Source organism: Onychomys torridus, chromosome 15, assembly GCF_903995425.1.
Source record: "Onychomys torridus chromosome 15, mOncTor1.1, whole genome shotgun sequence".
Lineage (NCBI taxonomy): Eukaryota > Metazoa > Chordata > Mammalia > Rodentia > Cricetidae > Onychomys > Onychomys torridus.
In genome coordinates, this window is record NC_050457.1 from 51,377,697 (window position 1) to 51,404,337 (window position 26,641).

A 26,641-nucleotide genomic window follows, 5' to 3' on the forward strand; every position below is an offset into this window, starting at 1 on the left:
CACGCATGTTTACTGTTTTTATGTCTTCTTGATGCGTTGTTCCCTTTATTACCACATAGTGGCCTTCCTTATCTGTTCTTACTTTGGTTTCTAGTATACTTTTTCAGATAACAGAATGGTTACCCCAGCTTGTTTTGGACTTCTTTTTGTTGTTAGATTGACTTCCATCCTTTTATTTTCAGTCTGTGCCAGCGAATGTCTCCTGGAGATAGTAGGTGGTTGGATCTGTTATTTTTCATTATTTTTAATTATACGATTCTTTGTGGGCATTGCCCGAGGAGAGCAGGGGTGACAGGTCCCTCTGGAGCTGGAGTTAGAGGCGTTTGTGCGCCATCTGACATGGGTGATAGAACCAAATGTGGGTCCTTTTGGAGAACAGTCCTTGATCTTAATCACTAAGCCACCTCTGCAGTTCCTGGAGCTGGGTTTTCAGTATATTCAGCCAGTCTGCTCCTCTTTTTTTTTTTTTTGTTGGGTGGATGGGTTACTGTTTGGTGGGTCTTTCTTGCTGTAAGTATTAGGGGTTTGCTAGCGTAGTGTGTTGGATGTGATGACTTCCTTTCTAGTCCTTTGTTCATGTATTTACTGTTAGGAAATTTATTCTTTTATGTACTATTATGATTTTGACTTTGTGCTGGCTGTGTGGTCATGAACTGCCTTAGTTTGTTCTTGTCTTGAAATATCCTCATTTCTCTGTCATTTCTAAAAGATAGCTTTGCTGTTTGTAGCAATTTAGGTTGGTAATTATTTACTTTCAGGACTTGAAGTATATTATTGTTCCATGTTTTCCAGGATTTTAGGGTTGCTGATGTTAATTTGATTGCTGACCTTTGTAGGTGAATTGGCCTTTTCCCTTTAGAGCTTTTAATCATGTTTTATTCTGTGTCGTTCTGTATAAATTTTTGAGACCCGGTCTGGCCTGGAACTCACTATGTAGCCCAAGGCAGCCTCAAACCAATGGATGATCCTGTTTTAACCTATCAGATGTTGAGACTATCTGGTTGGGATTTTTTTGTTTGTTTTTTTATTTTTCTGTTTTTGTTTGTTATTTTTGTGTGGATTTTGTGTGTGGGTGTTCTGTATGTACAAGTTCATGTAGGTGTGTGTGTTACCTACATGTCCCTGCCAGGGGTTATTATTGGGTATCTTCCACAGTCCATCTCCACTTTATTTTTTGAGACAGGGTTTCTCACTGAACCTAGAGCTTATTGGCTGAACCAACTGGCTAATGAGCATCAAGAATCTACCTATCTTTGCTAGCCAGCTTTCTGTCAGTGCTGGGGTTACAGATGTTTGCTGCTGTGCCTAGCTTTTTGTTGTTGTTTTTGTTTTTTGAGACAGGGCTCTATATGTAGTCATTGCTGTTTGTGGAGACCAGGCTGGCCTCAAACTCACGGAGATCTCCCTACCTCTGCTGGGATTAAAGGCAGAGGCCACTACACCCAGCCCAGCTTTTAAGTAGGTTCGAGAGACTTGAGCTCATGCCCTCACACTGGTATGCCAGGCACATTACCCACTGAACCATCTTCCTATCTTCTGCTTTTTCATTTCTGACATCTCGACTATAATATGCTGTAGAGAGGGTCTTCCTTGGTGATGTCTATTTAGGGTTCTAAATGCCTTGGATGTTCGTGTTTTCTCTTTTTGAAAACAGCAGTGTTAATGCCTCCCCTGTGAAGAGTACTGAGTATTAAATTCATGACACACAGGGTGCAGGCATTAAATGAGAGCTAGTTGAGAGTGAGAGTACCTGTTGTCTGGGCATGGTGCACACACCTGTGCCCAGTGCTTGGCGGCAAAGGCAGGTGGATCTCTGTGAGTTCAGTGCCACCTGATTTAGGCACCAGGTTGCAGGCCAGCAAGGGCTATATACAGAGACCTTATTTCAAAGAGGCAAAGAAAAGGTACCTATCACTCATGGTGGGCTATGCATGAAAATTATAGCTCACTTTAGTACGTCTTTGTTACAGACAGCTCTTTATATTATAGCCATAATGTTGTAACAGTATGGTAGGTATTAAACATGGCTTCTTTGTTGATTACTACAGTTTATATAAACATCTATTGGGCTCATACTTGAAAAATAATCATCTCTATCTTTAGAAACTCTGCCTCTTTTTATTCTGTAGTGTTTTTCTGTTGGCTTAGCAGTCCCGCCTGAATCTACTGATATTTTAACTACCATCTGTGCCCTGTGGTCCCGTAGTCAGCACCCTGTCAGTCAGACCTGCACGCTCAGACTTATGGTCTCACCAGCACCAGCTAGGCCATGGCCGCCAAATGGCGGTTTTAACTAAGTCTCTATTGTTCTATTCACCAATGAAGACTCAGGCGTGAAATGTTGGGGGAAAACCCGCAGATAAGAGAAGTGGAAAAGCAAGCAGCTGACCTTCCTTTTCGGCTGGAGACTCAGCAAGAGAACATCTTTCCTGGTCCCAAACCAAAAAGATGCTCTCTGTCCCTGCCTCCTCCTTCCTGTGTGTCTCTGTCTGTCTTCCTGGCTCCTCCGTCCTCTCTATGGCTAATTCCTGTCAACTAGTCACTGGCCCCAACCCCCCAATCCAAAGTTAATTTTATTAACATAGTCTTGGAGTTTCACAGTGCAGTCAAATATGCCACAGTAATTCTGATTCTGGCCTGGGTGCTGGTGTACAGCTTTGGCAGTGTTGACTAACTACATATAAGCAATTTTTGATTCATATTTGAAAAATCACACTTCAGTTTTTATGAGTTACATTTCTTCCATAGATCCTGGTTTAAAAAAAACAATGTTAAAAACAGGTTCTCACTATGTAACCCTGGCTGGCCTGGAACTCACTATGTACAACAGGCCGGCCTCAAACTCAGAGATACAGCCTATCATCTCTGTCCCCTTGTGTGCTGAGATTAAAGATGTGCACCAGTGATCCTGACGGTTTTGGTCTGGTTCTTGCTAGGACAGTTTCTGGGCTTGCCAACATATGGTCAGTATGCTAAGCCCTTACCTTTCAGACCGTGGCAGTTTATGATCCTTAGTGTTTTGTTATTGTTGTTGTTGTTGTTGTTGTTTTTGTTTTGTACCAGGTACCCAAGATCTATAGAACCTTTATTCTATTATAATTCCACCTTTCTCTGATCTTCCTTCTACCTTCACTGAGGGGTAGTATAGGGTTGTAAAGGTTATAATTTGTTTTGTTTTTATTTTTGGAGACAGGGTTTCTCTGTGTAGCCCTGGCTGTCTTGGAACTCACTCTGTAGACCAGGCTGGCCTTGAACCTGCCTTGACCTCCCAAGTGCTGGGATTAAAGGCATACCACCACCGCCTAGTGCCCATTAGTTTTTGAGTATGGGTTTTGTTAATGTGAGTAGGATCCTTCTGTCTCTACCTCCTCAGTGCTGGGAATGTAAACACCTGCCTGGCCCAAACTTAAATCTTCATGTTTGAAAGGCAAACACATTATCTACTGACCTTTCTTCCTTAGCCTAGTATTTTCAGGCTGGCAAGATACATGTGGTATCTGTATGTGTGTGTTTGTTATTTGAGGCAGGGTTCCAATATGTAGCTCAGGCTGCCCTTAAACTCAAGATCCTGCTTTAGCCATCTTAATGTTGACATTATAGGCATGATACTGTTCCTGTCTTATGTATCTTTTTAGATTTATTTATTTTTATCTGTATGATTGCTTGCTTGCATGAATGCATGTACCACGTGTGTGCTTGTTATCTGTTGTGACCAGAGAAGGACATTGGATCTCCTGAGACTGGAGCTGCTGTGTAGGTGTTAGAAATTGAACCCCGGTAGTCTGGAGGAACAGCCAGTGCTCTTAACCATGGAGCAGATTTTCTAGCTCACTTATACTTCCTCTTTCCCCAAACAGAGTTTCTCTGTGTGGCCCTGGCTGTCTTGGAACCTGCTTTTAAACCAGGCTGGCTTCAAACTCAGAGGTCCACCTGTCTCTGTCTCCATCTCCCAAGTGCTAGGATTAAAGGCATGAACCACCACTGCTTGGTTATACAGTATTTTTCATGTGTCTGTGTTTTGACTGTGGCCTGAGGTCAGGTGTGGAATTTTCCACTTGGGAGATCACATTGGCAGTCAAGAAGTTTCAGATTTTCTTTTTTCTTTTCAGATTAGGAATAGTCAATTTATGTAAACATCTACTGGTGCCATTGTTATAACTACTGTCACTGTAACTGTGTCATTTAACAGAAGCAGGTGGGGTCGGTTTAGCAAACACTTGTTATTTTCTAGGAAGTTAGGCTTTTTCGATGTGCATGTCACTTCCAGCAATCAGTGATGGCCTGGAGAAAGGCCACGGCTGTTTCTGCTGAGCTTTGGGCAACACTCCTGGACATTTTGTTCTAACAGTGCTGATTTTGTAGCCAAAGTTCCTGTCACCATGATGCAGGCCTTGGCTATTGGCCACTTCTCCAATGTGACCCTCTGGTCTGTTGATGGCTTTCAGTAACCGAGTGCCATCCTGGACAGGCCGCCCCCAGGCAGCACATCACACACCCGAGGGAAGATTTATATTCCAGAATCAGACGTGCTATTCTAATCAGTGTGCCATGTTATCCACATGTGGTAGGGCTAAAAATACTTCATTTCTTAGCTTTGGTGCCAAGCCCATCTTTCAATGCTACACAGAATTTTTGTTTTATATGAATTATCTCATGGGCAGATGACTGAAAAATCGAGCTGGAAATTACTTTACAAGGAATGGAAGAAGAATAACCTCTTGGGGCTGGAGGGATGGCTTAGCAGCCAAGAGTACGTGCTGCTTTTCCTGAGGACCCAATTCAGTTCTTAGCACCCATATTGGGTGGCTCACAACCGCTTGTAACTCTAGCTACAGGGGATCCAGCACCATTTTCTAGACTCCACAGTTTCCTACATACTCTGGGTATACAGAAGCAGATATACGTAAAGTAATAAAAACTGAACTTTAAAGACAGAACTCCTTTCCTGCACTCTAAAGAGACAGCATGGGCTGGTGTGAGGACTCAGCCAGCAGGCAAACGTGCTTGCCTCCAGACCTGACAACTGAGTTTAATGCCCAGCACCACATGAGAGGAGAGCTGGCTCCTTCATGTTGTCCTCAGACCAACATATGTGCACTATGACTGGCATGCCGTGCTCCCTTCCCTACACAAAATACGTAAATATAATGGAAATTTCAGTAAACTTTCCATCACAGTGTTTGGATTAATGACAGAAAAATGGAGAAAAGTGGAACAATTAAACTGTGAATTTATTCTTCTTAGATGAAAACACTCAGCGTAATAAATTGGGTTCAGAGCGTATGTGTTCACATGAACAAAATAGCAGTGCCATGCAAAGACTTGACTGTGTGCTAATTTTTTTTCTTAGCCACTGATCCCAAGAACCATACTGTAATGTTTGACACACCTAAAGACTGGTGTTGGGAGCTGGAGCGGACCAAGGGTAGTGTGAAGTATAAAACAGTGAGTGTGAATGAAGGCTACAGAATCTGTGACAGGTAAGCTCTCCATGTTGGCTCTCACCATTAGTTCTGTGTATATGTGTGTGGGGATGTGCATATGTGTCTATGGGTGCCCTTGGAGGCCAGAAGATGGCCTCAGATCATATATTAGGGTTGTCTGAGGAAGCAAGTCTGATAGCATTGGGAGACACACACACACACACACACACACACACACACACACACACACACACACACACTTTATTAGACTGGCTTACAGGGTGTGGTTTGGGTAGTCCAACAATGGCTGCCTCACTCTAGAGAAGTTGAGAATCCAGTAGTTGCTCGTCAACAAGGCTGTCTGTCGCAGCAGACCCAACCCAGCACTAAAAGACTGGAGGGTTCCTGGAGAGCTGCTGATCTTCAATCTGTGCTGAATTCTTGAAGAAGTTGCTTCTGATACCAGCAAAGGAATACCACAGCAATAGATAAAGCAATCTTGTCAGCAAGCATGAGGGCAAGCAAAAAAAATAAAATTAATAAAAAAATTAAAAATAATAAAAAAAAAAAAGAAGCAACTTTCTTCTTCCTTATCCTTTGTCCAGACTTCCACTAGAAGATGTGCCCACATTTAATGTGATCAAGAAAATTCCTTACAGGAGTACCCAGAAGCTTGTGTTTTAGTTGGTTTCAGATATAGTCAAGTTAACAACCAAGATGAGCCATCACAGATCCCACAGAGCTAAAGTTATAGAAGTCTGTGAGCTGTTGGTAAGCTGGGTACTGTGACCTGGACTCTGGTCCTTTGGAAGAGTAGCTCACACGTAGTAGTGCTCACCTTTAATTCCAGTACTTGGGAGGCAGAAAGAGGTGGATTTCTGTGAGTTTGCAGCAAGCCTGGTCTACATAGCAAGTTCCATGACAACCAGGGCTATGTAAAGAGACCCTGTCTCAAGACAAAACAAACTAGCCCCTGAGCCCTCTCTAGCCCTCCACACTGTGTTTGAATGTGCTGACATTGCTGTGTGATTATCGTTGCAGTAGATTTTGGAACGTCTTCATCATCTTGTAAAGAAACCCCAAATCAACAGTTGCCCTCACTTCTCCTCCCTATGCCAATCCCTAAGCAAAGCATACATTTGCCTGTTTGGACACTTTTTATAAGCAAAACATAGGATAGGTGGTCTTTTATGACTGCCTTGTGTTTGTCTGTCTGTCTGTTTTGAGACAGGGTCTTTCTGTGGCACCTAGGTGGGTCTCAAACTCAATAGTTAACCCAAATTAGCCTCAAACCTAAGACCTTCCTGCTTCAATCTCCTGAGTATCCAGCACAGATGTGCACCAACGCCTCTGGCTTTTTCTTTTTATTGTCAAATGATGTTCCCTGGTATGGACATGTTTTATTTATCTATTCATTTGCCATAAACATTTCAAGTTTTTATGAGTACATGTTTTTATTTCTCTTCAGTATATAATCTAATACAGTGCCAAAAAAGTAGTTCACTCTGTGTTTACCTGGTTAAGAATGACCAGACTGGCTGCCCCAGATGCTGTGCCATTTGGCTCTCCCATCAAGTGTGTAAAGATTCCTTGTTTCAACCCTAGCTTTCCCTTTTATTGTTTGTTAGTGATGTGGGAGACAGCCACCTCAGCCTTGTGTGTGTGTCTGGAAGCGCGGGCCACTGAACCACACCTCCACTCTTCCCAGCAGCTTTTAACAGAAATCTTTAATGCATCTATTAGGACACTAAAAAGTGGGGTTGGGAGCCAGGCGGTGGTGGTGCACGCCTTTAATCCCTGCACTTGGGAGGCAGAGGCAGGTGGATCTCAGTGAATTCGAGGGTAGCCTGGGCTACAGAGCTAGTTCCAGGATAGACACAGAGAAACCTTGTCTCAAAAAAAAATCCAAAAAACAAAAGGTAGGGTTTGGAAGATGGCTTAGTTGGCAAAGTGCTTCCCACACAAGGATGAGGACCTCAGTTTGATCCCCAGAACCCGTGTAAAGAAATTTATGTGCCTGTAATCCCAATGGTGGGCAGGTGAAGACAGGATGGTTGGTCCCTGGGGCTTGCTGGCCACCCATCTAGCCAGCTGGTGAGCTCCAGATTCAGTGATAGACCCTATCTGAAAAAAGATGGCTTAGCAGGTAAAACTATTTGCCACATGATCCTGAGCCTGATTCTCAGAGCCTATGGTAGAAGCAGAGAACTGACTCCTGAAAATTGCCTCCTGACTACGCGTGCACCGTGGCATTTGTACACTTGCATTCATACGGGACACACAATACACGGCAAAAATTCAAGGTAGAGAGCTATTGAGAAAGGCACTGGATGAGCTAGGGCACTTGTCTGTCATGTGTGAGGAGGCCCTGGGTTCGCTAACCAGCATGGAAACAAAATTGCGGAGCAGCACCAGGTCAGGAGGTGGTGGAGAAGAGGGTGATCAGGAAGGTCCCGGGAGTAAGTGGCCTTTGGTCCAAGCCGAGAGAAGGGGAGGCAGGGAATCCTGGTGGGCAGGAGCAGCCAGGGGCCTCGGCCTGGAGAGGAGCACGCCAGGGGAGGGGAGTAGAGGTGGCGGAGAAGGACTGCTCCTTCTGGTTGGATGCTTCCAGAAGAATTTATCCTTTTGGAATCTGAGAACAATGAGGGGGAGTTTGAGCAGAGGCAGGGAGTGATCTGGCCTACATTTTTGAAGGATGACTCTGTGGATCTGTTTTTAGAAACTCGACTCTTATCATTTGGGAACATAGCTTCCTAGCACGCTGCTGACAACCGCATAAATACTGTGGGTTTATAGCGCTTTTTATATCCGGGTGTCTCCAATGACACCCCCCCTCCTCCCGTCGGCCTGGCTGCTCAGGTGCCACAGCCCATTGCTTCCCTTTTTCCATTCCCTCCTAAAATCCTTCCTTCATTCCACCTCCTTGTGGGGATACAAGAAGCTGTTTAACCCTGCGCGGGGGTGGGGGGGTAGGGGGAGGGGGGGAGGTGCTTCCCAGAGGGACCCTTGAGCTGATGCTGACACAGCAAGATGTGGCTCTGCCCCTGCATATCCTTCCCAGACTACTGCTGCGCCTGAGTGGATCGCCCAGCTTTCCAGGCTGAAGAGGCCCCGGGAAAGGCCTTTACTCTGAACTCATCCCACTGCCTATGTGTTTTTCAGAGTGGGGACTAGTTACTCCTAGTCTCAACAGACTGCCTGGGATCCACCGAGTTATGTGGGGCGGGTGAGAACACTCTCCACCTGTGCCTGGTGTGCTGTTCCTCCGCACTGCTCAGGGACAGAGGCTAAAAGTAACCAGAGGGGCTGGAGAGATGGCTCCGTGGTTAAGAGCACTGACTGCTCTTCCAGAGGTCCCGGGTTCAGTTCCCAGCAACCACATGACAGCTCATGACTGTAATTCGACACTCATGGCAAAAACCCAACGCACATAAAGATAGATAGATAGATAGATAGATAGATAGATAGATAGATAGATAGATAGGTAGGTAGGTAGGTAGGTAGATAGATAGATAGATAGATAGATAGATAGATAGATAGATAGATAGGTAGAGAGATAGGTAGGTAGAGAGATAGGTAGATAGGTAGATAGGTAGATAGGTAGATAGACAGACAAACTTACTTGGCCAGAGAGCCAACATTGTAGAATACTGGGGAAGACATGCAAGTGTTCTGGAACGGGGAGGGGTTTGGAGTGAGGGTGGAAGGGCACATCTGCTTTATAGAACTCCTCAGATGATGTTAGAGTTGTGGCCGGTGGGGAAGTTACTGTCCAATCAGTGCTTCCCACAGTTGGGAATCTCAATCACCCACAGAGCTTATTGGCCTGCAGCCGCTGACAAGCAGCTAGGGCAGGACTGATCTGCACCCCTTCTGAGCTCAGGTGCTGCTGCAGTCCACCCCGAGAGCAGGGTACTCCAGGACAGCAGCTTGCAGCCACTGCATTCCCGGAGAGCTTTAAGCTTCTGCTCGGTAAGCATGGGGTCAAGCCTGGATTTTGGTACTTTTCTAATCCTTCCCTGTGCTTTTAATGGACATCTGGAGTTTAAAAGCCATTGATCTGTTATAATGTTTGTACTTTAGTGATTATCCCTAAAGAAAGATTGGCTTACTGTCCACCCACCAGGCAGGGACATAAAATATAAGTACTTCAGAACTTCAGAAGTCAAGGTCTGAAAACTTTTACTGACTTGAGGGCCTTAGTTAGCCAGGACCAGTGGTTCACAGACCTGGGTATACATCACAGTCTCATAAGATCTTTGCCCTTTTCAAATTGTCTGTAAGGGGCTGGAGAGGTGACTTGGGAGTTAAGAGCACTTCCTGCTCTTCTAGAGGGCCCCAATTCACTGACCTATGCCTGTGTGTCTGACTGCTAACAACTGCCTGCCACTCTAGCCCCAGGGATTGAACCCCCTCCTCTTCTGGCCACCAGCACCCAGATGAGATGCGCGTGCGCGCGCGCGCGCGCACACACACACACACACACACACACACACACACACACACACACACACCCCTTTCAAATGATCCATAAGGTTGAGTATACAAATTCTGAAGCAGTATAGGAAGACAGTGTATGTCAAACTTCCTTTTATCCATTACCCAGGTGTAACAATAATTAACTCATAGCTAATCCTGTCTTCTCTATACCCCCACCTACTGGTCTCTCTTTTGGATTGCTTGGAAATGAATTTCAAAGCTCATCTCATTTATGTTTAGTATATATTGCAAAGAACAAAGGACTGAGATTGTTTTTAATAAACACAGCATGAAACCATTATCATGCTTTTCAAATTCACCCTACTTTTTTGTTGGTTTTTGTTTTTTGAGACAGGGTCTTCCTTTGAAGCACTTGCCTGGAACTTGCTATAAGGATAAGGCTGACCTCAAACTCAGAGATCCACCCACCTCTGCCTCCCAAATTCTGGAATTAAGGGAATGTGTCATGCCTAGCCTCACACTATTTTCTTGGCATCTAGTTAGTATTTAAAATTTCCTCATGATATGGTGGAGAGAAGTTGTTTGGTTTTGTGTGTGTATCTGTTTTGAGACAGGGTTTCACCATATATCCCAGGCTGGGATCCCAGGCCACCAATTCTTGACTCATTTTTGAAAAATTTCTCTTTCATCCTTTTTTTTTTTGTTTTTTTGTTTTTTGTTTTTTGAGACAGGGTTTCTCTGTATAGCCCTGGCTGTTCTGGAATTCACTCTGTAGACTAGGCTGGCCTGGAACTCAATGTCAACCTCTGCCTCTCCCTCCTGAATGCTGGGATTAAAGGCATGTGCCATCACTGCCCGGCTCTCCTTCATCTTTTTAATCTTACTGTTAATAAAGTTTAAGAGTAGCATTTTGCCATTTCTTAATGGGTTTCTTAAGTTACTTTATGTGTGGATTCTCAAACCCTCATATTTTTCTTGAAGAAATCAAGCTGTTTGTTAATTGTTTCCCATAGTGTGGAGTTTGATGACCACACCACCTGGTGATGTTTAGTATGTTAGTCCACATCCTGTGGATTGATTAATGGAGCAATCATTTGTGTTTGATCTCCTTGCTTTAAAGATCCACCTTTCCGTGGGGCTAGGGAGAGGGCCAGTAGATAAGACTACTTTCTGCTCTTGCAGAGGACTGGAGTTTGGTTCCCAGCACCCACATGATGGCTCACAACTGTCTGTAACTCCAGTTCCAAAGAGTCCAACACTCACTTCTGGCTTTTGAGGTCACTTGCATGGACATGGTGCACAGACATACACTCAGGCACACACATATACATATACAAATTTTCTTTTTCTGCAATTTATCTTTTCCATGACTTGATGGTTGTCAGATTGAGGTCAAGCATGCAGTGTGTCTGCAGTCACCATCTGGTTACTTCCTTTGCACGGGCGCCTTCTGTCTCAGGAGGCTCTATTTCCAACTCTTTGAGGGAGAAGTGTTTACCGCTTCGTCAGGAGGGGTCTGTTGATGGAGAAGCCAGTGTACCCATGTATTTCTGATCCCTCTGAAAAATCTAGCTTCCCCATGTCCTGTGGTTCAGCAGGCTTATTCTTGTAGAGATGAAGTTTCTCCTGTAGATAATGAATAATCACTATGGCTCTAGGTCTTTGGCATATCCCAGAAAGAGCCTCAGTCAGTGTGGTGTCTAAGTTTCTCAGCTTCTTTATCTATAAAATGGCAATAATCAATCAGACTACATATCTGATCATGGTGTTGGATTCAATGAATCACCCACATGAGGGGTTAGAGCAGTGTCTGACACGGAACACTCCTCAAATGTTTGTTGTTGTTGTTTTGAGAGAGTATTTCTATGTAGTCCTGTCTGTCTTGGAACCCACTACATAGGCCAGGCTGGCCTTAAACTCACTGAGATCTGGTCTCCCAAGTACTGGGATTAAAGTCGTGTGTCACCATACCCATCTCAGAGTATGTGATAAAGTAGTCTGCAGTCATCATGGTTACTGAGTTTCATATTAATTTAATTATAAGCAGCACAGGTGTTTATGTTACTGTTCGATGAGATTTTGGACTTCATATACTTTTAGATACCACATTTTCCAATCTCTGCCTCTTTCAGTGCTGAAGATCAAACCAAGGGCCTTGTGCATGCTAGGCAAGGGCTCTGTTGCAGAGCTGGACCCACATCTCTGATGGCCTTCATTTTGTAGAAGAAGACTTAAGACCCAGGAAGGCAGAACAATTTACCTTCCTTGTCAGCAGAGATAGGGCTCTGCAGAGCCACAGGCAGAGCAGAGCCATAGGCAGAGCTAGGGTTCAAATCCAGATTCCTAATCTATTTGGTCAGAGTACTCATCACCAGCCCAGGGGTGGCAGTTCATCTCTGGGTTCTTAACGAGGAAGTGTGGTTCCTTTTGTAGCTCTTTGTTACCTCCTTGAATTCACTGATGTCAGCTTTCGTATTTTGTGAATTAAGTGTCGAACTGAAAGCTGATTGTAATGAGTCCCATCAACAGCTCCCAAATAATGACACTGAGACTCTTCATTAATTATGAAAGCTTGGCCTTAGCTTAAGCTTGTTTTTAACTAGCTCTTCTGACTTAATAACCCATTTCTATTAATCTGTGTTCTGTCACATGCTGCCCATCTTCCTTCTTCCTTGTCCCCTGGCATCTCTCATGCACCTAGATAATCTCCTATCTTCTCTGTCTACCCAGAAGTCCCGCCTGTACCTCCTGCCTAGCTATTGGCCGTCAGCTTTTTATTACACCAGTCACAGCAAATACATCTTCACACAATATACAAATATCCCATAACATTGCCCTTTTTGTCTAAATAAAAAGGATAAGTTTTTGTTGTTGTTTGTTTGTTTGTTTTTTCGAGACAGGGTTTCTCTGTGTAGTCCTAGTTGTCCTGGACTGGCTCTATAGACCAAGCTGGCCTCAAACTCACAGAGATCACCTGCCTCTGCCTCCCGAGTGCTGGGATTAAAGACGTTGTGCCACCATCACGCAGCTTAAGAAGGAAAGGTCTTGACTCTAACATAGTAAAACTATATACAGTAAGAATTACAGTAGGAATTACATTCACAATGTCCAGTCTATTTGATTTGGCAAATTCAGAGAAACTACTCTATTATCTAACCTATCTTAGTGAGTCCAAAGTTTTATACCTAAATCGCCTTTTATCATAACTTGTATTACCATTGTAAAAGTATCTTTTTAGATCTAAAACATCTTTTTAGATAAACAACTTAAGCTTTTATGTTTCTCAACCATATAAACTTTACATCTCTTATGTGAAGATATATTACTGTGATTGATGTAATAAAAAGCTGAATAGCCAATAACTAGGCAGGAAGTATAGGCGGGATTTCTGGGGAGAAAAAGAAAGAGCATACAGGAGAAGCCAGGAGATATGGAGAGGAAACAGGAGGTGCAAGATGGAAGAGTGGTAACCCCATGTGATAGAACATAGATTAATTAATATCAGTGGATTGATTTAAGTTACAACAGCTAGTTGAGACAAGCCTAAGCTAAAGGCCCAGCTTTTATCATTAACAAAGTCTCTGTGTCATTATTTGGGAACTGGCTGGTGGGACAGAAAAAGACTTGGTTACAGTTGATGCCACCTCTTTCTTCTAGGTTGCCAGCATACTTTGTTGTCCCCACTCCCCTTCTTGAAGAGGATGTGAAGCGTTTTCAGGGCCATGGCATACCAGTAAGTGCATTGGGGACCCTGGGTGAGGGGACATTAGTGGACCTTGGCCATCCTAGCAGCGGTCCTCGTAAAGCCCTCGGCTCTGGTGCTCCAGAGTCTGTCTGTGGTCTTAGAGCAATTTGGAAATGCCACAGGGACTCCCTAGAGCAGTCTCCTGAACATGAGGCTCACTGGGACAAGTCTAAAGTTGTCACAAATGCTCTTACGATTTTAGCAGAGACGTTGAAAAGCTCATCAGGATAATAGGCCCGGCCGCTTTAACACTTAACTGATTTGAACCTGAGCTGACCTACACATAGTGGGATTTCTTTCTTGTAAGTAACCTATGTTTTACACATCTTTACATTTCTCAGTGTTCAGACCAGTGCACAAGTCCCTAACATCCCCGAATAAACTCATAGTCATCTTAGTTTGTGTAATTACACCCTAGTCACACATGCTGTTTTTAGCATGTATTTAGAATGTGTTGAGTGACATGCAGCTGTACTTATATTTAAAAGTTCCCCAAAGAACAAGCCAGATGTGATATATGCCTGAAATCCAGGCTCATATGCCATTCTCAGGCTAAGGTTCAAGGGGAGCTAGAGTTCAAGGCTAACCTGTACTACACAGCTATACCCTGTCTCAAAACAACAAAATTCTCCAAGTGAATTTTATATTGAATACTTGCAGAGTCATTTATGACACTTTAGAGTTTTATATATATATATTTCTAAACACTACTTTTTCCTTTTGTTGAAAATAGATTATTTTCTCATACATTATATCCACATTATAGTTCCCCCTCCCTCCAATCCTCCCAGGTCCACCCCACCATCCCTCTTCTCTGGATCCACCCCTTTTCTGTCTCACATTAGAAAAGAACGGATGCCAGGTGGTGGTGCATGCCTTTCAAGCAGATATTTGTAAGTTTGAGGCTAGCCTGGTCTGCAGAGTGAGGTCTACAACTGCCAGGGCGACACAGAAAAACCCTGTCTTGAAAAACAAAAACAATAAAAGGGTTGGGGATTTAGCTCAGTGGTAGAGCGCTTGCCTAGCAATCGCAAGGCCCTGGGTTCGATCCTCAGCTCAGGAAAAAAAAAAGAAGAAGAAGAAGAAGAAGAAGAAGAAGAAGAAGAAGAAGAAGAAGAAGAAGAAGAAGAAGAGAAGAGAAGGAGAAGGAGAAGGAGAAGGAGAAGGAGAAGGAGAAGAAATGAGAATTACAAGGCAGTATTGTGCGGTCCACAGGCTGGTTTGCCAGAAGAATCCTGACTGTGAGCCGACATGGTGAAGCCACACACACACCCAGAGCCCATGGGTAGGTCATAAGTATGACTTAGCAGAGGGGCAGAGTCCCTCTGCCTGGCCTAGGAGGGCAGCTCTTCAGCACCAGCTAAAACGCTGTTGGCTGAATGTTTTCAGAGGAAGCCAGAAATACAGATTTCTGTGTGAGTTTTTCTGATCCCTGACTAGACATAGCTAAGTCAGAGAATTTCAAAACGTGTCTTTGGGGTATAGCTGCATCACACTTCACCAGTTTTCAGCCTTCAGTCGACAGCTGCAGTTCACATACTTACCTTTACACTCTTAAAATTAGTGAGTCTGTAAAAGTTATTGTTTATGTGGGTTGTGTAGTATTAGAAGTTCCAATTGAGGCTGGGCAGTGATGGCTCACGCCTTTAACCCCAGCACTCAGGAGGATCTCTGTGAGTTCAAGGCCAACCTGGTCTACAAAGTAAGTTTCTGGACAGCCAGGACTACACAGAAAAACACCGTCTCAAAAAACCAAAAAAGAAAAAAGAAAGAAAGAAGTTCCAGTTGAAACTGTGAATGATAGCTCATCACTGTAATCTCTACACTCAGGAGGCTGAGGCAGGAGGCTTGCTGTGAGTTTGAGGACAGCATAGGCTCTAGAGTGAGACCCTGTTAAATTTTTTTTTCCAAACTGAATTTTAATGAAAAATTTAAGTAGCATATGTTAGCATAAGTAACATACTTTTCTGGAAAATAACCATCCCAAACAGTAAAATGGAACACCACTATTTAGCATTTTGGAAATAGAAGCCAGCTGGATTCTTTTATTTAGTCTGTTGCGGTATGCTGGGGATCGGTTAAAGAACACAGAGAAACTCCAGCTTCAGGCATGTGTATTTGGAAAGGAAGGCATAGTTAGTAGCAAGACTGAGAATATTGTTGTTTGACAATATCCTCAAGCGCCCCAGAACATGGTCTGTGACAGTTTCCCAAAGGTTAGCCAGAGTAAGGGATTTGAAAACTGTTTAATATTGAAGTCCCCAGTCTCTCTTAGCCTTTGAGTAGGATTTGGAGAATGTTTTTGTCCTGTCACACATTTGGAATCACGCATCTAAATACTGACCTACCAATACCTTCCTCTTACAGGAAGAGTAAAAATAGGAAGCTGTTCAAGTATGTCAGGTACTAATTTTCCACAGCTCTAATTTTTTGCTCTCAAGCTTAATTTTTTTGTCATTGGCAACATTTATAAATTGCTTTCTGTGAAATGATAAACTCACTTTATTCACTTTTTAAAGTATTTTAGAATTGTAATCTTTTTGAGATTTCACAAAGAACACTGTATTTACATCATTTCCCTCTTCCCGCTCTCCTCTCAGCTCTTCCCATCTCCCTTCTACTCTTCAAATCCATGAGCTCTTTAGTTACTGGTGTTACATATGTGTATGCATATATGTGTGTATGTACATATGCACACATGTCTGTGTATGCATGTACACACACCTTTTTCTCTTTTGTTTTTTTTTGTTTTTTTGAGACAGGGTTTCTCTGTGTAGCTTTGAGCCTTTCCTGGAACTCACTCTGTAGACCAGGCTGGCCTCGAACTCACAGAGATCCGCCTGGCTCTGCCTTCCGAGTGCTGGGATTAAAGGCGTGTGCCACTACTGCCCAGCTCACACACCTACTTTTTAGTGTTGCTTGAGTCCATGTAGTTTTGCTTGTATGTACATGTGCTGATGGCTGACCCCTTGGAATTAGATAACCAATGAGGGGTCACCTTTGGAGAAGACTAATTCCCCTTTTTCAGGAGCCATTGATTGTACACAGCTCTTCATCCAGGCCCATCTACATTGGCATGTCAGCTGGTATTCTCCTTATGCAGGTCTTTTTTACTCAACTAACCGACTATTGAGGTTTCATGGGTGCAGCCATTTCCCAGCAGGTGTCCTGACCCTCTAGTTAAAATCTCCCCCTTTGTAAATGTATCATCAGTTAGGTTTGGACATCCTTGTTTTCTGCATTTGACCAGCTGTGGATCTGCTGCAGTCACCATCTGCTGTGAAAAGAGGCTTCTCCGATGAGGGTGAGAGGTACACTTATCTGTGGACATAAGGCTGGGTATTGAGACTACAAGTCCAGTTAGATAGCTGCTGGCTGCCCTCTGTTCAAAGTGCCACAATTACATCAGTGTCTTCTGGGCCACTCATTTTTGAGACTGGTGGCTGTTTCTCTCCCATAGCAGATTGCCCAGCTCCTTCCAGTATTGTAAGAGCTAGTCCTCCAAAATCTAAGTATGCACAATTTTTGTAAAGGCACTCAACTTAGTAGGACAGACACTTTATGATCTATCACAGTTAAGATTATAAAACTGACCATTTAGAAGATTGTATTATTAGTGGGGATCGAGGACGTGGATGCCGAAGTCCATGTGTGGAGCTCAGAGGACAGCTTTGTGGAGTTGATTTTCTCTTTCCACCTGCTCGAGATCTGAGGATTAAACTCTGGTGATCAGGCTTGTGCAACAAGCCCTTTACCCTCCGAGCCATCACTTGGCCCTAAAATTACTCATTTTCCACCTTCTGTTCAAAGACATTCTCGAAGGAACTGGACTGTTTTCCTACTAGTGGTAACTTATTAACAAGCTGTGTTAACAAGTGCTTGTGTCTGGACTGGTGCTGAACCCCCACAGGTTCACTGACCAGGGCTACTGTGCCGCCAGTGCGTATGGCACACAGTGGAAACGGTTATGGTATTGCAGGCCACCCACGAGGGCCTTGGGTCTCAGGGCAGTGCATAGTACACTGGGAAAAGCACACTTGCTTGAGAGGAGTGACAGCGAGGGTCCCTAGCTTCAGCCTTCCATGGAGAAACATAAAAAAGAGGGTGTGGTCTGTGGGAAGACAAAAAGGAGGGTTAGCTACGCATGTGGAGCTAGGCTCCTTCTCCAACCCTACCATGTGGGAAATTAAGATACAGCATGTTCTCGCCAGGCCTTGGGCCTGAGACATGGAGAACGTTCTCCTAAGAAATGGGGTGAAGAGCCAGCAGCATTTGTTAGGAGCTTTAGAAAGGCATGTTCCCGAATCTCCCACAGTTCTCTGTTCCAAACTCTTCAGTGGGGTGTGCACGGACAGCAGTGAGAGAGAGCACAGGACACAGAGCAGACAGCCTCCTCTCCTCCCTCTCTGCCCTAGCCGCTCTTCCTTTGCAGGGCCTGGCCATGCTGCCATGCTCGGCAGGTGCTCTGTCCCTGGATTACTAGCCCCTCCTCTGCTTATCCCTTGTCTAGTTCCTCGTTGGTCACCTGTATGACTTGTGAGGTCATTCTGATCCTTGCCACTTGGCTAAGTTGCTTGTATTGATTTATTCTGAAGTAAAGGGTAGTTTTCCTGTATGCCTCAGATGAGATGAGACAGTCTGATTAAAGGTTATTATTACATATGTCCCAAGAGTTGTATATTCCCCCAGGCCTGCCATTTTTGCCTTATCTAAGCAGTTAAAATAATTAGGAACATTTCATCTCTTGAATACTGTCATCCAGTCATGACTAAGAATGTCCTCCATCTGCATCCAAGTGAGCTGACCTGCTAGTGGGCGTGGCTGCTTAAGTATTGAAAATATTACTCTGTATCTTTGGCAGCAGGCATCGGAGTCTGTGGTAGTTTGGAGGATGGAGTAAGAAACAAAGGGCACCTCAGTTTCCCCAGTGTCTGAATACTGCTGCCTCATAGGAATTACAAGTGTAGCCTGCCCCACAAAGGGAGGTGCTCTTTAGGGGCAGATGCTAGAGTAGTCCTCGACCCTCACTCTAGCCGGCATCACTTTCCATGTCCAGGGTGACAGTCCTCTCTCCTGAACTCATAGTCCGTCCTTCACAAGTCTCCTGGATGCTGTATGGTGATGCATTGGAGGCTCTAGGCACCCAGTGCACCCAGTGTCAACTCCACTGTATTCCCTGAACCCAAGACATTCTTTCTGTTCTGTTGAGTGCAGAGCAGCTCCTGGATTGATCTACAGGCCTTTAGCTCCTGCCCAGGCAGCTGCTTGCTTATCCAAGGCATGCTTTGTTCATGGCAGTTAAGGCTGAAGTGGTGTTCAGTAAGGAAAGATGGCATTTCATTCATTCATCCATCCATTCATTATTTACTGTGTGTGCATAGGTCGGAAGATGACTTGTATATCTCTGGGTTCTTCCTTCCATCCATCATGTGAGTTCTGGGAATTGAACTCAGGTTGTCAGGCTTGGCTGCAAGCATCTTTATCTGCTCTACCAGCTTGCTGACAATACCCCTCAAATTTCTTTCCAGCCAAGGTTGATAGTGTGGTCATCAAAGCAAGGGCTAGACACGTAGCCGCTACAGAACCCATAGCAGTGCACATTGCTTTGCCCTCAGATCATTCCCAGTTAACCAAAGCAGTATCCAGGAAAAAAACGTCCAGGCACCCACCTAAGCCTGTCCTTCACTGTCACTCATCGCCCCCCTTGTTCCTCCAAGTCCATTCTTCCTCACCATCGAAGAGCTGTGAGGTAGAACAAGATCTTGGTCATCTTTATGCCATCTCACAACCCTGTCAGAGCCTTCCCTCTGTGAGTTTCAGATTCACTGTCAAATAGTCAGCTCTTCCTGGGGCACTCTCTCTGCTGGGGGGAACTGAGCTGCCCATCTGCAGAGTGTGGCCTGTAGAGTCAGACAGTAGCCACTGTTCTACGTGGGAAGAAAGTCCTCTGGGCTCTCTGAGCTTCCGTTCCTTGCTGGGAATGGGGCTAATAATCATTCTTATCACACGAAGTGACCATGAGAATTTAGTGAGTTTAATTCATGCAAAATGCCTGGACTGTAAAGCTCCACTGCCATGGTAGTTGCTCTCCAGCTGGAAGTTACAATAGGGGTGCTGCTGTCACCATGGAAGTCACCAGCTCGAAAGCCAAGTGATGGCTGTTAGACTGAACAAACCCGAGTCTGACTGCCTGGTCCCGTTTTCTCTCTCTCTTTTGTTTTTAAGGCTAAGTCTTGGTCATTGACTATCCCAGCCAGTTTGTTTTGAAGTTACACACTTTTCTGTCTGGACAGAAATGCTAAATTCCTCTGCTCCCTGTTGGATTTTGAGTATTCTGACAAACACTTTTCCTTTCCTCTTTGAAGATCTGGTGTTGGTCCTGCCACAATGGAAGTGCCCTTTTGAAGATGTCAGCACTGCCCAAAGAACAGGATGATGGTGCTCTGCAAATCCAGAAGAGCTTCTTGGATGGGTCAGTACTCATTCTATGCTTTGTTCTGGGTCCATTTAGCTCCTGGTCTGTGAGGAGCAGGTAGTAAGTATAGGTCTTCCTAGGGTGTCCATTCTGCTTACCTGCTGGTAGCTTGCTTTCTGTTGGAGGAATATGAGTAACAACACTCATTTTAATGACCTCACAGGAAGCCAGTATAGCGTAATCCTTAGGAAGGTCAACTGCGCTGTTTTCAGAGATTCACAGAAGTAAGGGGCAGGGGTTGGGGAGGGCATGGAGGCTATAGTGTTAATAGCTGTGCAGTCTAGGTCATAGGGTACATCACTGTACTGTTCCACTGTTGAATGGAGTAGAAGTTTCTCGGTAAGTTTAAATCTATTATTTATTTACTTTGATGAGTGTGGGTGTTTGGCCTGATGTCTGTCTGTGCACCACTTATGTCTATTATCTGGGACTGGAATTATAGCTAACTGTGAGCCTCTGGGGCTGAACCCAGCTGCTCCAGAAGAGCAGCCAGTTCTCTTCACTAGTGAGCCATCTCTCCAGCCCCTCAAAGATAAACTTGATAAAGTCGATAGCTTGAACAGCAGAAGGAGTAGGTTATGTAATTCAGTTGCTTTGACCCAACCACGACCTCCATTTCCACATCCATGCACTGGCTCTGAGTGAGGATTCAATGAGATGAGGACTCTGAAACAGACTGTGTGGCAAGTGCTCTGGACAGACAAGCTCTCCTGTTGGCTCTTCTAACCTCACATTGCTTTTCGACGCCTAGAATTTACAAGACCATCCACAGGCCACCTTACGAAATTGTTAAAACTGAAGACTTATCAAGCAACTTCCTGTCGCTGCAGGAAATCCAGAATGCATACTGTAAATTTAAGCAGCTGTTTCTGATAGGTAAGAACAGCAGACTCTTTCTGTCAAATGGGGAAAGCCACACCTTGTGGATCAGGTGAAAGCTAATGGTGGTGTGCAGGGGCTCTCAGCCCAGGGTCATTGACAAGCAGTGTCAGGCTGTAGGCAGAAGTCCAGGGCGCCAGCTATCTCTATCATACCTACTGCTCCTGCCCAGCTCTCCAGGTTTTCCCATGGCTTCTGTTGCAATGGTCACATAGACACATAGCCATCTCCTTCCTTTCTCACTCCCCAGCATGCCAGGTTCCATGGTGAACATCTTAGCTCCTCTCTAAAGTTTTGAACCATGAAGTACCTGGAGCCACTGACCTTCATAATCATTTATAATGTGACTGTTGGTTGGTTTTCTCTGCTCGACTTTTCTCCCAAACTGGGAATACTTTAATTTGTTTTAGCCCTCATTGGGCATGTAGTTTCTTACAATCAAAATAATTTTGTTAGTAAATGTAGAAGCGTTCCAGCCACTCCAGCCCCCACCCCCCCCCCCCCCCCACCCCTGTAATGATAAGGTGAGCAGGCAGCAGATGTGGTGGCAGGCTGCGGTACATGATTACTCATACCATGCAGACACAGCATCCTCGGGGAGAAGGGGAAAGGAAGAAGGGAGGGGTTTCCCTCAAAGGAGGATTTATGTCAGGACGCAGGGTGGGTCGCAAAGGGTTGGGCCAGAATGCCAACAACCCCGACACATTTGTCCTCCCAGCCTGTTAGTGACAGCTGGAAAGTTGACAGACTCAGTCACACTTGGTAGCCTGCTGAAGTTGTTGTTTTTTTCTTCCCCAGTTTTGGTTTTTTGAGACACAGGGTTTCTCTGTGTAGCCCTGGCTGTCCTGGAGCTCACTCTGTAGACCAGGCTGGGCCTCAAACTCAGAGATGAGTCTGCCTCTGGAGTGCTGGGGTTAAGGGCGTATGCCACCATGCCCAGCTGAATTCTTCCCATTCTTAAACCAGCCTTTCCTTCTGGGTCTGTCATGTTGAGAGACAGCTTTTCCCAGCTTTGACTCCTTAGCCTAGCACATTCTTTACTATTTTAGGATTTGTTCAGCTGACACTGAATTTTCATTGCATATACTAATTGTGCTGGTGTCATGATAAAGATGACTGATCCAGAAAGCTGTTTTCACTTAAAGGAAACGGAAACACCATTGTATACTGCTAACCAAAACGGGATACATGTTGTAAGGTAGATTTGAAGTAGATGAGTTTACTCTCTGACCCAGGACTGGGATTCTCAGTTGTGGTTTTGTTCATTCACTTGGAACCCCTGAGCTGTACAGCCTGGGGCCAGCGTGGGTGTGCTGTGGCAGGTGTGGCTGTGGACAATAAGTCTCCCATTTTTTTCCTGTTTTCAGATAACAGTACGGAATTTTGGGACACGGATGTAAAGTGGTTTTCTCTCTTAGAAAGCAGCAGCTGGCTTGATATAATCAGGTATTTTAACCCATTGTTTTACATATGAATTGTACAGTTTTCTAATTTTGAGTTGTGGAGGAATTGACAGATACCTAGTCTGTCAGTTAATTATTCTGAGATCATATGTTTGGTTCAGGATTGGGCTGCACCCTCTCCCCCAGGGTGTCTCTTTGTAGACCTGGCTGTCCTGGAACTCAAGATCCGAGATCCTCCTGCCTCTTTCTCTCTAGTGCTGGGATTAAAAGTGTGTGTCACCACTGCCCACTGGGTTGGGCTGCATTTTATGTTTCCTGTTTATCATTTCTTTCTACATTTGATAAGAATTGTCCAACATTCTCTCTGCTTACAAAGAAGTGCAATCTATAATAAGCAAGACGTGCTGAGACTACAGGAAAAGCTGTGGCCATCAGAAGGAACGGAGGTAGCAGTGCTGGCCTCCCAGTGGAAAGGACTGCATTTCTCACAGATGTTGTCCTGAACTTTATGTGTTTCTTGCTTGTACCTATTTAAATTATTTTTTTAGAAAAATCGCTGTTAATGTCAGCGCATCATTTTGGTTTAGAATTGAGTCTCAGAAGTTATATTGCCTTTGATAACCCATAGCTCCTCTCTGTTGCTGTTAACTAAAGGACACAGTAAAGGCAGATACAAAACAGATGTGGGCCAGAGACTAGCTTACCCTGTGCCACGCCTGAGGAAACACCTGTTCCCATCCAACCTTAGCTGTACTCGTTTACCTTTTTTTTTTTTTTTTCTTTTTTTTTTCTTTTTAGTCCAGGCTAGTCTCAGTTCCCAAGTGCTAGGATTTTCCATATTGCTGCAATGGTAGAGTGTCCTTTGTTTGTACTGCTGAGTAATATTCCAACACGCACATGCGTGCACGCATAAATTTGTACTCTATTTGTCAGTGAACTGCTAGGTTGCCTCCGTGTTTTGAGTAGCATGAACAGTACCACAGTGCATGCGGAGGTATGGACAGCTAAGATACTTCCATCCCTGTAGTGTGTAAGTGTGTACGTGTATACTCTTGTGTATCCATAATTAGTTTTTCATAGGCAGATGAGTATCAGTAAATAGTGATTATTTCCCCTTTCTAGCCTTTTAGCATGAAGAAACACAAAGACAGCTGAAGAGCAATTCCAGCTGCCCCTCAGCTCGTCGACAGCAGCAAACTCGAGAGCTAACACTCCTGTTCTCATTCCCCCATGTTTAGACGCTGCCTGAAGAAAGCGATAGAGATTACAGAATGCCTGGAAGCGCAGAACGTGAACGTCCTCCTCTTGGGTAAGAAAGCACACGGGGTTTCATCCGCTGAGAGTCAGCTCCCCCCACACCCTTGGTTTTTTGAGACAGGATTTTTCTGTGTAACAGCTCGATCCATAGACCAGACTGACCTCGAACTCACTGAGGTCTGCCGGCCTCTTCTGGATTAAAGGTGTGGGCCACCACTGCTGGTCTAAGAGTCAGCTTTGGTATGGAGCCAATTTGTTTCTTCTCCTCTCTTTTCCTTTTCCTTAGCTCGTAATCCTTTGCCTCAAGTTTCACTGTTATGGTTTAAAACAAAATCCTTTCACTTGGAACCTGGCAGACCCAAGAAGGGATTGTTTGGTGTCCTTACCTGGCAGTCTTTGGGACACTCTTTTACACAGGAGACCTGCAGATGCTTAGGTCGCTGCCTCTGCCTGAGTGCAGGCAGCTCTGTGCGGTTGCCCTGGAAGTGAGTGCTGGGCTGTGCCTTTCCTCCCTTTAGTGAGGCGTTGCTGTGCTCTGGGACAGTGCCACACCGTCTAGAAAAGCCCCGGAAACCACCTGCAGCAGAGCGTGCTGTTGGGCGTGCTTAGATAGGAGCTGAAGCCTTACCTGTTCCTTAGATCTTATTTCCGTTTGTGTTGCCCAGGCTGGCTTCAAAGTCCTGGCTTAAGTGAGCCTCCTGCTTCAGCCTCACAAGTATCTGGAACTACAGATGTGTCTCCATCCTGACTTGCTTTGTAGAGAATGCTACACATTGAGTGGACTGTCTCCTAGAGTCTACCCCTGGTGTTTATCACTTCTCTGATGCTTCTCTTACTGTAGCTCCTAAGAGCACATTGGAAAATGTTCCTTCTTATGGTTTCTGGACCACCTAATGCTAGCTCACCAGCTTAGCATTGGGTATTCTCATTAAGCACCTTCTGTACACTGAACTCCATGCTTTTCCTTCCAGACACTTACAGACTAATGGGAGCATTACCTTAAGACTATTTTGTAAAGACATAAGAAGAGTATTATCTGAATTCTGAATAACTAATAAAGATGATGAGATCTGAGAGGTGGGAGAGCCCAGAACCAGATTCACCAATTACAGAGCTGTGCCATGCGAAATCTGGTTCTGGTGGAAGCAAGATGTCCCTCACCCCTCTGGGCTTTCAAGTTCTCTGTCTTCTGCAGTTTCACTTTCAAGCCCTTACTGCTGTCCCAGAGGTGTGCCATCAGCACCTTCAGATGAAGAGGAAGATTATCTTCCAGATGGAACTGCTAGAGACTGATAGATAGCACTAGACGGCAGATAGCCTTGGACGCACCAAGTTAGATCTCCAGAACCTTCATTAAAAATAGAAGAAGGGCATGGGAGCATATGCTTGTAACCCCAGGGAGAAGACAGGACCACTGACGCTCACTGGCAGGAAGGTTAGCCTACTACTGAACTGCAGGCCATCTAGAGACCCTGTCTTCCAGGTAGGAAAAAGGTAGATGGCACCCAAGGTACAACACACAAGATTGTCCTCTGGGCTGGCCTCTGCATGCACCTGCACACACATACACACACACACATGCACACACACACACACACACACACACACACACACACACACACAGATCTGTCTCTGTTAACCCCACGTAGTTCCTGCATGTTTACTATAGATGAGTGTAACCTGAGCTTTAGTGCATTGTAATTCTAGGACACAGGAAGAAAGTGTGCTCATAGTGTGAGTATAGGTCTAGTTCTCTAACCCTGAGGATATGGGCACCACCTTCCTTGAGGACATTTTTAAAAAACATGAATTGTGCCTTTTTGGAAGCGGGGAATAAAGAGAAAGCCATAGGACATGTAGGCCTGACTTTAGTGTCTTCAGACTCTAAGAAGAATGCATGGCTGTGGCTGTGTGTTTGCCTTTGCTCTAAGTCAGCAGTGTGGGTTTTATGAAGTGCACTCCAGGTGGGCACATGGAGCAGTACCAAGGAGAATTCCTCCTGTAGGCTTGGCAAGGAGAAGCAGGCGCCTTTGTGCTCCTCAGACAGAACAGGAAAGAGCCTTGTGACTGAAACGGTCAGTTGGCACAAAGCAGCCCGTGAAGGATAGGGAATGCAAAAAAAAAAAAAGGGTTGACATGAAGGGGCTGAGTGTGGAGCAGTGAGCGGCGACTTGGGCTTTCTCTCCAGGAGGGAAGGGAAGTAGAGTTCATCTCCTTCCATTGGTGCATCAGTGTGGCTACTCTTCTGTGGTGCCGGTGGATGCCAGGGGCAGAAAGTGGAGTTTTCAGTGCCATGTTTGTTCAGTAAGCAGGTCCCTGCTTAGCACCACTGTGTGCCGGAACCGCCCTAACAAGCCACAAGCAGTTTCTCTCTCCCAAGGTGGCCCTTGTCTGTAGGCAGTCGCAGCAGACCTTGGGGTTGGGACCCTGCTTTTAGCTGTGTGGAGGAGAGCACTGTCTCTTTGTAACACCCTGTCCTCTTCCTTGGTGCCGCTGCTGGACCATTCTAGAAGAGAACGCGTCTGATCTCTGCTGCCTCCTCTCCTCTCTGGTGCAAGTGATGATGGACCCCCACTGTCGAACCAGGACTGGGTTCCAGAGCCTCATTCAAAAGGAGTGGGTCATGGGTTGCCATTCTTTCGTGGATCGCTGTAATCATCTCCGACAGAGCGACAAAGAGGAGGTGAGCACCCTGACTGCAGACTGTCACTGGGGAGAGAGACTCCCTCATCTGGTCACTGTCCTCAGATGTAGGCTTGTCCAAGTGCATACTGCACAGACATCAGCAAACCGGTCAGCTCGTCTCGGATGACTTGAATGCTTTAAACAATGTGGAAATCCTTCCCAGGGCTGCAAGGATATCTATCAATAAGTGTGTTCAAAGTCTTCTAACTCGTGTAGAGTAAGGCTGTATGTACATTTCATACTAGGAGAAATACTGGTTTGTAACAGTTATTTACAGAATAACTCAGGAAGAAAGAATCCTCAAATCTTGTAAATTAAACTTCGTAGTTAGTGA

The 26,641-nt window shown here is 44.9% G+C and overlaps 1 protein-coding gene across 3 annotated transcripts in view; it reads left to right on the forward strand.

Moving 5' to 3' along the window:
• The window catches only part of Mtmr12 (myotubularin related protein 12), a 75,055-nt gene that overhangs the window by 39,204 nt on the left and 9,210 nt on the right, over positions 1-26,641 (forward strand). For all 3 annotated transcript variants that reach the window (XM_036207077.1, XM_036207075.1, XM_036207076.1), the window contains exons 7-13: positions 5,351-5,480; positions 13,521-13,596; positions 19,974-20,080; positions 20,835-20,959; positions 22,330-22,408; positions 23,604-23,674; positions 26,133-26,305. In XM_036207077.1, coding sequence (XP_036062970.1) covers positions 5,351-5,480; positions 13,521-13,596; positions 19,974-20,080; positions 20,835-20,959; positions 22,330-22,408; positions 23,604-23,674; positions 26,133-26,305 — 761 coding nt within the window. The remainder of the gene's footprint in view (positions 1-5,350; positions 5,481-13,520; positions 13,597-19,973; positions 20,081-20,834; positions 20,960-22,329; positions 22,409-23,603; positions 23,675-26,132; positions 26,306-26,641) is intronic.